Source organism: Parasteatoda tepidariorum, chromosome 4 (genome assembly GCF_043381705.1).
Source record: "Parasteatoda tepidariorum isolate YZ-2023 chromosome 4, CAS_Ptep_4.0, whole genome shotgun sequence".
In the NCBI taxonomy this organism is placed as follows: Eukaryota; Metazoa; Arthropoda; class Arachnida; order Araneae; family Theridiidae; genus Parasteatoda; species Parasteatoda tepidariorum.
Window position 1 is genome coordinate 98,491,824 of NC_092207.1, and position 10,542 is coordinate 98,502,365.

Below are 10,542 nucleotides of genomic sequence, written 5' to 3' on the forward strand. Positions count from 1 at the left end.
AATTAGTATCGACCAGCCATCGCTGGGATTTGAACTCGGTTCACCTCACTGGAAGGTGAACGCTTTATCCGTTGAGGCTCGGTACAAATAAATTCGTGAGATCACTGAGATTAAATTCATTGGAATAACTAGATTAAATTTAGGGGTTTCTCATGTTCTTACGGAAAGAAATATGTGCCGCTCGTTGAGGCCTATGATTTGCTTCTCAAACAACAAGAAAATAATGCATTTTTGAAGCGCATCATCAACTGTTGTTGTTGTAAGCCACTGAACCAAGGGGTGAGATTGTTCTTGTTTTCTAGTGGTGCCATCTCTGGCCAAGAATTAGAGTTCTGTCACACCCTTTTATAAGGCGGACCCATTCATGCATCGACAGATCGTAGTTTTGACCTGAACCAGAGAGCAATCCATCTCCAATTCAGTACCCCCAGAGGTATAATGTGTTACGGGAACTCTGATACCCGACAGATTTAACGCGCACCAGTCACCATTTATGACACGTGATACCCGTCTGGATTCGAACTCCTGTTCTCACAAACGTGAGTCCCTGCCTATCCCGGCCCAAATAATATCATTAGAATATATAATTTAATTAGTATTAAAAAAATACATCAGTAATATAAGGAGTATAAGATAATTCATTGTAATCAATTTAAAAGTACTAGCATTAGTATAATAAACTGTGCAAACATTATTACTGGTAGAAGTGTTGTAAGTAGTATAAATACCATCAACTGGGGACTTTCTACAACAATGTCTCAATAAAGAAAGTATAACTTTTACTTCACATAAGGAGTTCAAAAATCACCATTTTTCTGCCAGCATCAAGGAACAAAAATTTTATGAGCTTGGAATTATACTACGGCCAGAAAGATGGTAAAAGGTTTTGGACCAGAATGGGGTGAAAGTGACTTAGAGCAGGAACTGACCCCACGCTTTAGCTGCCGACAGCCAGAATTTTTTGTGATGCTGGAACTACAGGTTTGTGTTTGCTGGGATAGGATTCAATAAAATTGATTCAAATATGTTTTAATTCACTAAAAGAAAATCGCCCTTCATTTTCATAAAAAAAGCAAAATTACTTTCCGATTAACCCTACATTAAAGAATACAAAGTAGAAATTAAAATGTATCCAAAATAAATGTAGTCTTTATTATTCATAAACACTGTAGTAAAAAATTAACATTTAGATATGTTTTATTACACATTTGAATTATTGCCTAATGACCTGATAAAAAATATATTTTATGGGTTGTTACAATTCTGATTATATGATACTATTATGATGATGATTTTAATACCGTTTTCTCTACGCAGGTGGCATCATCGCTTTAGGAATCTTTGGTGGTTTTGTCTTTTTGGCTGTAATAGTTTCCATTGTAGTGATCATTGTTAGAAGGTATTATTTAAACATTTTTTTCTGAATAATTATGTATTCTAACTATTTTATTACTTAGGAAGGAAGAAAACCTTTTTTATTTTTATACGGAGGGCACTCTAAGGTCAAGTACTATTCATGCTGCTAATATAAACTTGACAGTCTTTTAAAATTAGAGCCCTTTGCTCTACTAATGCCCAGTGTGACAACGCCACGATCAGATCTGTCACCAAACACAACAAGTTTCATTTGTTCACCAAACACTAATTTGTTCATCAAAAAAGTACTGATTTTTAGGAGGTCTTTATGTCTGTGGTGATACTTCTTGAATAGACGGTCCGTTTTAGGCATCCCTCGTTATGATCAAGAAATGTATTGAATTTTCATTTCAATCTTATAAGAGAATATTCTGTTTCGTTTAGGTAAAATATCTTCTTAGTAGTGTCAATTGCTTAGCATTCATAAAGTAAAATCTAGTATATCGAAGGGAAATTATCAATCAAATAATTTCAACAAACTCATCTTAATTGATCTGCAACGGAAGGAATTTGCTAAAACAGAAAATTTTCTCCCAAAAAAACGCAGATTCGGGAAAAATTAGGGTTTGATAAAAAAAAAAAAACTTTTTTTCCGAAATTTATTAAAAATGTGTCATTGTGGGTACCTGTTTATAAGAAAATTTATAGAGTTTATTTCAAAAATACTTAAGTCTTCTGGAATAAGCTTACAGTTCAATTTTTTTGGAGGGAGGGTGAAATTGTAAATTTAAAACCATAGTTTTTCATTAACAGATACGCACATTTTCAACCACATCTTAAGATTCATATCTAGATTCAGGGAGAATAAGTTATTTTCCTGTAGATTACGGAATTCTAAAATGCTGCATTTGAGATCGTTTTATTGTCATTTTACATTTTTGATCTAAAAAACTAAAATTTGCTCAATAATTATGTTTTTAAAGTAATTAATATGTGGGTGATTCTCACGAAATATGACAATTTACAGTCTCTTGTTCCAAGTCTAATACTATACTACTAAAAGAACTTTTTTAAAAATTTTAATTAATAGCATTGCTGTTAGCCTTTTTAAAATAACCTAATACTAGCATTGACTGTTTTGTATATTTAAAAAAATTTTTTGAATTTCAAAATGTCATTTTCCTGGTATGTCACAAACAATATCTCCAATAATAACAGCTTCAAAACTTCCCATAAATTTTTCAATACCCATTTTTTTTAATCTCAACCATTGTAAGCATTTCTAGAATATATGCAGAGGGTATAATTTACAAAAACTTTGTTGAAAATAATTTTTTCTGTCAATAATTTGTGCGTCACAAGAAAATCCGTCATTTTCCTGGCTACTTTTATTTAGTGATTTATAACCAAAATAGATAGCGCCAGCAATCAATATCTTATGTTAATAGATTGATTAGAATACTATTTTATCTGAACATGTCTTACGGCATGAATAAAGAACCCACTTTCTGGTTCAAAACCTATTTCAAACAATTTTTCAAGGTGAGTAGGTTTTTATGTCATTTTCCTGTCTTCTTGAAATCATTAATAACATAAACTACACGGATTTACCTGAGTTATTTCAAGAAATCCTGTTGTTTTCTACGGAATGTAAACATCTTAGGCCGAAATGTTAAATTAAAGTTAAATGCTATATAATGGCAAATTGTCATTATCCTGGCTTATGAATGCCAAGGCATTGAAACAGTTACCAGAATTTTTTTTAAACAGTTGAATGTGAAGAGAGATAGCAAATATTAACCTGATACCAAGTTTATGTAAGATTGTAATATACTTGAATGTAATCAAAATTATTTATTTATTTAATGATTGATTATTATACACAATTTTATTCTGTACATATGAGCAACAAAAACGTTTTTGATTCTTTCTACAGTGGATAAAAGAATTAATTTAAGCATTTCATGGCCCATCTACCGCAAAGGCTTAAGTTGAGTTACTTACTATTAGCTTAAAATGACTGTTTTTTTAAACTTCTAGGCTAATATGTTTGAATATGTATGAATTTTTTTTATTTCCAATGCAGCAGGCGATACAGACATTATCCTAACGCCGAACAGAGATAAAAAAAAAAGGAAAAATACAAATACAGAAAAAGAGATGAATTATACAAAAACAAGAGCAAAACATCAAACACAAAAACTAAATCAAGAATTTAAATTGAACAAAAGGTCTCTGGCCTCCCAGTATTGGGAGTAGATGCAGTTCTTTGTGAGAATTGAACAGTTGAGGAAATTTTCAGCATTCATCGTCGCACCACTGCGGCAGAGGGGGCAGGCAGGATTATCCACTATTTTAAGAAGGAAAAGATGAGCGTATAGGCAATCATGCTTGGTAGCAAGACGAAAGGCAGCTACAGCACTGCTTCTTGGGCAATCGGGGAGATTAAGGATGTTATTTCTCCACGATTTTTCTTTTGCCCGTTCTTTTACCAATGATATATGTGTTGTCTTAAGTGTATGATTAACCATTAATGAAGTGGACTTATAGCTAACCAAGTTATTTGGGGCTTGGTTAACAAAGCAACCTCTTTTGGCCAATGCATCCGCTTTTTCGTTGCTGGGTATACCACAGTGGGATGGGATCCATTGTGAGGCAATCGCTTAAGCCATTAGCTTAAGCGATTGCCCAAGAGTGAGGCTATTAGCTTAAAATTACTGTTTTTTAACTTCTAGGCTAATATATCATTTTCCTAGCATTCAAAACTTGGTGAATTTCTATTTTTTTTTTCTTGAGCAATTGTCAATAAACTACACTGCTGTAAGATATTAATACATGTAACTAAATAAATATACAAAAAAAATTAGATTATTTTGAAGGCTTTAAATTTGAAGAAATTTTTTGTTCCGAATTGTCATGTTTTCAAAGAATCACCCATGTACGTTTTTGACCGTCAACCTCACATAAAAAGCAGTTTCAAGCTTATTCTGGGATACCTTTTTTTTTAAAAAAAAGAAAAAGTATGTGACTATAGTGACAACTTTATACCGTCTTGAAAATTTGATTTTCGAAAAAAAGCGGTTTTGTGAAACACCGCTTTTTTAATTACGGCTATTAAAACATTATTATTATTAAAACACAGCTTTCAGGCAAACATGCCTTAAATTTCATTCAAATGCCTGTTAAAATTACTTTTAAATATTTCGAATATTAATTCTTTTAAGTTATATGTTTATTAAGACTTAAAAGAAAACATATAACAGACGCGCCACTCCCACATACATGCAATACATTTTTTCAAAAAAAAAAAGGGAGAATTTTTTTGAAGTTATTATTTTAAAATGAGCAATTAGAATTCTAAAAATGTTTTACAGTTGTTGAAATTATTTTTCTCTTTTCGAGATTAAATAATTATATAAAAATAACGACAAATGAAAATTTCCCGATCACAACAATATGATAGATTTTACATGCGTTTACAAATATGGAAATCGACTTGATCTAATCGATAGAATGTTCAAAATATTAACAAATGCTTCGTTTTTTTTTACCCTTAAGAAAAGAAAAAAAAATAGCTTGGTCCAAAAAATACAAAATGATAAATGAGATGATACAGATGTGAAATACCAATTCAAACCATAACCACCAATTCTTAGACCAAGAAATAAAATCAGCAATATATAGCGTCAGAATATCAAGTTTAAAATTTTCGAAGAATAATTAAATGTGTGGCATCATTCTCACAACGCCTATCGTGATTTTAAAAATATTTAATAGTTTAAAAATGTCTTCAAATATTCACAAAATATGAATGGGTGATAAATTGAATTAAAAGAATTTTTTTTAAAAAATAGCTCGCTTGTGGAAATTGAAATGTATTTTCGGTTTCTAACAGGGAGCAAATAGGAAGTAAAATATACGTACGACCATCTCCTTTCGAACGCAAACCAGATATTGCAGAATATCTACAGAAAAACATACCATCACCTCAGTTGTACCAAGAAATATTTTCAAGGTAATATCTATTTATATTACCCTCCACTACAAATATTTCCTTTAGTTATGGTCTTCTGCATGCATTAAGGCTTCTTCTTCTTTAAAAGAAAATTGTGAGGGTTTTATTATGGATAAGAAAAAAGGTCTATCTGTATAGTATGGGCGAAGGAAACAAGGTTTGGTCAAAAACTGGTGGCGTATACAAATGGTGGTACAAGTTGGTCAAATATTGATGGTGCAATTTTTTTTCCTTTTCTTTAGTTAAACTTTTACCTACCATATTGTTAAACAAAAAATTCTATTTATTATACAATAGTCCGATGTTCAAGCTTAAAAGTAAGTGGAGGACTCCATTTATTTTTAAGGACTCCACTTAAAGCGAATTTGTGAAATTGAAATGTCACATGATTCCTGTATGCACATATTTTTAGAATCCTCTAAAAAACAAGGTAAAAAAAAATGCTTATTAGAGATCTCAATTTATAATTATATCAGGCCTATAAACATCCAAATATCTATATCTAAAACATATCGATAATAAGAGTCCAAGAGATATCCAAAATATCCATATCTAGGACTTAAACATGTCTGGATATATCTATAATAAACTATAAATAACCATATCCTCCAGGTATCCATAAATGATATTTAGATATCTGTAAGAAGTCTTAACATGTCCCAGTGCCGGATTCAGAGTACGTAGGGTTCTAGGCCATTCAAATTTTTGGGGCCTTAGATTAAATTTTTTTTCTCGTATATTTTTTTATTTATTCAAATATAAAAGTATTTATACATATTTTCATTCAAGAAAGCATATTTAAAATAAAAATAATAAATTGAATTTTACTTTATTTTGTTAAATTAGAACTAAAAAATAATAATAACATTTTATAATCATTACATATATATTTGAAATTGATTTTTTTTAAATCATTGTTTTTCTTAATTTTTTTAAATTTATTTTCAAAAAAATCCATTTTAAGGGGGCCTCAGTCCATAGCCTAATGGGTAATCCGGCACTGGTATGTCCACTAGATGTTTGGATATCCCTGGGATATTAGTGGCTGTATTGGTTAACACATAAACGTTTTCAAACTTATGACAAATCGTTATTAAGAGGCCAGGAAGAATTAAATTTAAGGTACTTAAATGTATTTTGTCTTTTTTAAGAACAGTCTTTACTTTAAGCTTCATTCTCAAATATACAGAGTGGCTACAAAATTCAGTTACAAATATCGAATACTTTTATTGTATAGATATTAAATAGGAAATGATAAATACACAACTACGATGAACACTTATAAATGCAAGTTTACCTTAAAATTTTTTATTCGAATAGACAACCATCTCCATCGATTACTAAAGTTAATCTCTTACGCCATCGTCCGATGCCGGCACGAATCATTTTAAGAGGTCATTTTCCCCATTCACGCAATCAAGAAGCTCTGAGAAGGTTCAACATTTTTGTGCTGCTTAGCATTAACTATAGACTCTAGAATTCCCCTCAGACAATAGTCTAAAGGATTTAAATCCGGTGAAGAAAGGGGCCACTCTTCTTGCTTAATAAATTTCGAACAATTGACATGGAGCCAAGCCTGTGTTGTTTCGGTTCGGTGCAGAATCTTGCTGAAATATCTAACCGATTTTGGGATACAATCTATTAGCATGTGGTAATAAATGTGAAGCCAATATTTCCTTTTTGTAACATTCAGCATTGATTTTTTCCCCTTTATAGATGAAATTCAGGGGACATTTTCCACTATTTGACACTGCAGCCTAAACCATTACCGAATTCTTATTCTGTAAGTGTTGCACATTTCGTACACTTTCAGGTTATCGTCAAAGGTTGCTGCATATACAACATTATTTTTAGTATTATAACTTTGCTCTGTGCAAAATATTTTCTCATCAGAAAAAAGATTACTCTGTCAACACTTTTGTTACAGCGCCGGTTAAGTGATTTCTTACATTTTTGTAATCTTTTAAAATTTTCTTTTGCGATAAGGACAAAAACCCAGGTCTTCATTTAATATAACCTGCATAGTTCTCCGACTCACGTTCTCTTCAGCAGCCATTTTATAACAGAGCGAAGTGGATTTTTTTGCGAATTCGTTTAATGAGTTCTTGTGTACGAACTGAGCAGACCTGGCTCGATCTTTACAGCTATTAGTGTCCAATAATTGATTTATAGTTCTATACAGAAATGTTCCATTAAACCCAAGAGATTTCAATTGCTTAATGATTCTACCTGCTGAAAATACGCGATCGAAAAACTGTTTAACCACCAAATTTTTCGATCCCATCTTGAAATTTATTCGAAATGTTTTGCTGTAAGCAAAAATCGTCAGCACTTATAGAAAGTGCCATTGACAGGAATAGGGAGAGACAAATTGTTTTACTAAATGATTAAAATTAATTCCTATTATTTTGAGTGTCACAGTATTTAACAGCCATCCCGTAGTAATAGAAATAAATTCACAGGTATGCTTACTAAAACAGTCGATTGCAACTCACGGTAAGGAATTAAGCATACCAGAAATCGGAACAATCCGTTCTATTTTCTCGTGAACATCTAATTTTTCTAACCCTTTCTCACAAACGTCTCTTTTTGTTGTTGTGATAATTACCTGCTGACGTGTACAACACGTCGTAGGTAATTTTGTGAAAGAAGCATCTTGACCAGCGTGGCAAGTGGTTAAGTTTGCTCTTATAGACCTTTACGGTGGTTGGTCATAGTTTGAAAATGCTTATGTTAGTCCTTATTAATATATTAAATTGTAACTTCTAATGAGCATGGGTTTTTAGCTTTTTTCAATCACGATTCTAAAATTATGCATTAAAAGCTAACGTTTTATAGAACACCATGTGTCACTTTTTATTTCCCCTTTTACAGAAATTCCAACAGCCAAGATTCGTTGGATTCTCTCAGCACTTATGACAGTCAAGGCAGCAGAGAGAAGCTTTACCAAAGACAAATGTGGCCAGGACATCCAAGCAATATGCAGGCCGAATTGTCTCAACTTCCAGAAGAGAAACAACGGCGGAAAACTAGCGGCGAAAGATTGAGAGATGCCACAAATGCCCAGTATCATCAACACAGGCACCATCATGGCGGCTCTAATAGAAACAGTGACGTCAGCTTAGAAACAACAGCATCCACCTCAAGATGGTGCAAACAGCATGAGAAACGCACAGGATACTGAAGTGGATCGACTAATACTAAAAATAGTTACTGTGCAATAACAAGAGGATGATGTAGGTCAGGTGACAAGGAACTATTTAAATGTTCAGATAAACTATTTATGAGTCATCTGTGATAGATTATATTGTTAAAAGATTTTATTTATGATTGGATCTGACTTATAATTGATACATGATTATGTATGAAAGTTATGAAAACTGGATGAAATATACTTATTGCCAGTGTTTGAAATAGAAATACACATATGTAGAAAAGAATAATTTGTTTACATCAGAAATTCTAAATACCAGCGTTGAATGGATATTTAATGTTAAAAAAAATAGATCAAATTGAAAAAAAATTTTCAAGCATAAAAAATTTTGACATTAATTTCTAATACTATTATATTTATTAACATGCACAAATTGTTCCAAAATTCTTAACAATTAGTTGTTATAAAAACTGAGTATATTCTATGCTTACTACTTCATTTAAAAATTATTTATTTTAATAAGAGAAATAGCACAGCAAAAACTTTTGAAGAACTGTGACTTAAATAAGAGAAACATGCTTTGTTTCATAATGCACATAAGGCATTCCATTAATAGAATTAATTAAATTTATATATATTTTTTTACAACAAATTATTTTTGCAGTTGTTTAGATTGTCAATTGCGCTGCAATCAAAAGTTTTTATCTTCGCACTTGAAGGAACGTATTCTCTCAATTTATAAACTAATCCTAATTCTTATTTTAAGTAATAACCAAGGTTTTAAAATACTCAAAATTTTGACTAGAAGCATTTGAGAATTGAAGAAAACCTATTGATAAGAGCAAAGTTCATTACTTTCTGCAAAATCTACAGAAAGAACTGAAAAGCAAAACATAAATTATGGTTTATAAAAAAGAAAAAGTTGAAACTATGACACTTTTATACCAGTTCATTGTGAATAAATGTACATTGTGAATATATGTGACGTAAAATTCATTTATATATGTATGCATGACATATCTGTTTAGTGTTCATTAATTTGTTTTATTTAATGTAAATAAATTAATATTATTTAGTTTTTAAAATGACTTCTTATTGTTTGAAAAATAATTTCCAGCATTAGAATTTTCATAATCATTTTTTAGACAAACAGGTTATTATAACATTGCAGTAGACAAGGGCGCCTGTAGGGGGCGCACTTGCACCTCCTGGCTTTTTTTTTAAGAACAATTAAAGAGATACAGAAAAACAATTTTTTTTTTATTAAAAATATATTTTTCAAAAACAAATAATTAAGTAATCATTGATACATAGACAATTAAAGAATTGTTTAATCAAACAAGAATTATAATCGTCTTGTTTGCTGACCAAATCCGTATATAACGTTTTCAATGAATTCTGAGTCTTCTTTGATTCTTTTCTTATGCACACTGAGCATGCACAAACTGCTTAATCTCACGTGAGACATTGTTGACTGATTCCAGGGCCTGATTATAGCCTAGGCCCAATAGGCATGGGCCTAGGGCCCACAATTTCGGAGGGGCCTCAAAAATTAGTAAAAGCACTAATTAAAGGTGGGCTAGCTATGCCTTGATTTAAGTACTAAATAAAAAATAATTCAGCTAATCAGTGACTTTTAGCAAAAATCACTGATTTCAATTGTCTGTGGTCACCAAACTATTTTCATTTTCATACAACATTATTGTGTTGTTTTATAATTTGCTTTAATTTATAGATATACGTAAACTTTATATTAGAAAAATAATCCTCAATTGTCTGCCAATCGGTGAAGCCATTCAAAAAATAGCGTCGAAGCTTAAGTTATAACAATGACTTACAACTATAGACAGGGCCTGATTATCGCCTAGGCCCAATAGGCATGGGCCTAGGGCCCACAATTTCTGAGGGGCCTAAAAAATTATTAAAAACTAATGAAAGGTGAGCTAGCTTTGTGTTGTCTCAACAAAAAATAATTTCAGCTTACAATAAAAAATAATTCAGCTAATCAGTGACTTTT

The 10,542-nt window shown here is 31.3% G+C and overlaps 1 protein-coding gene across 1 annotated transcript in view; it reads left to right on the forward strand.

Annotated features, from left to right (window-relative positions):
- Positions 1-9,610, forward strand: part of LOC107441206 (CUB and sushi domain-containing protein 2) — an 82,852-nt gene extending 73,242 nt beyond the window's left edge. Inside the window, exons 12-13 of the mRNA XM_043043303.2 lie at positions 1,318-1,399; positions 8,246-9,610. Of these exons, the coding sequence (XP_042899237.1) occupies positions 1,318-1,399; positions 8,246-8,555 (392 nt within the window). The 3' untranslated portion in view covers positions 8,556-9,610. The remainder of the gene's footprint in view (positions 1-1,317; positions 1,400-8,245) is intronic.
- The last annotated feature ends 932 nt before the right edge of the window (positions 9,611-10,542 follow it).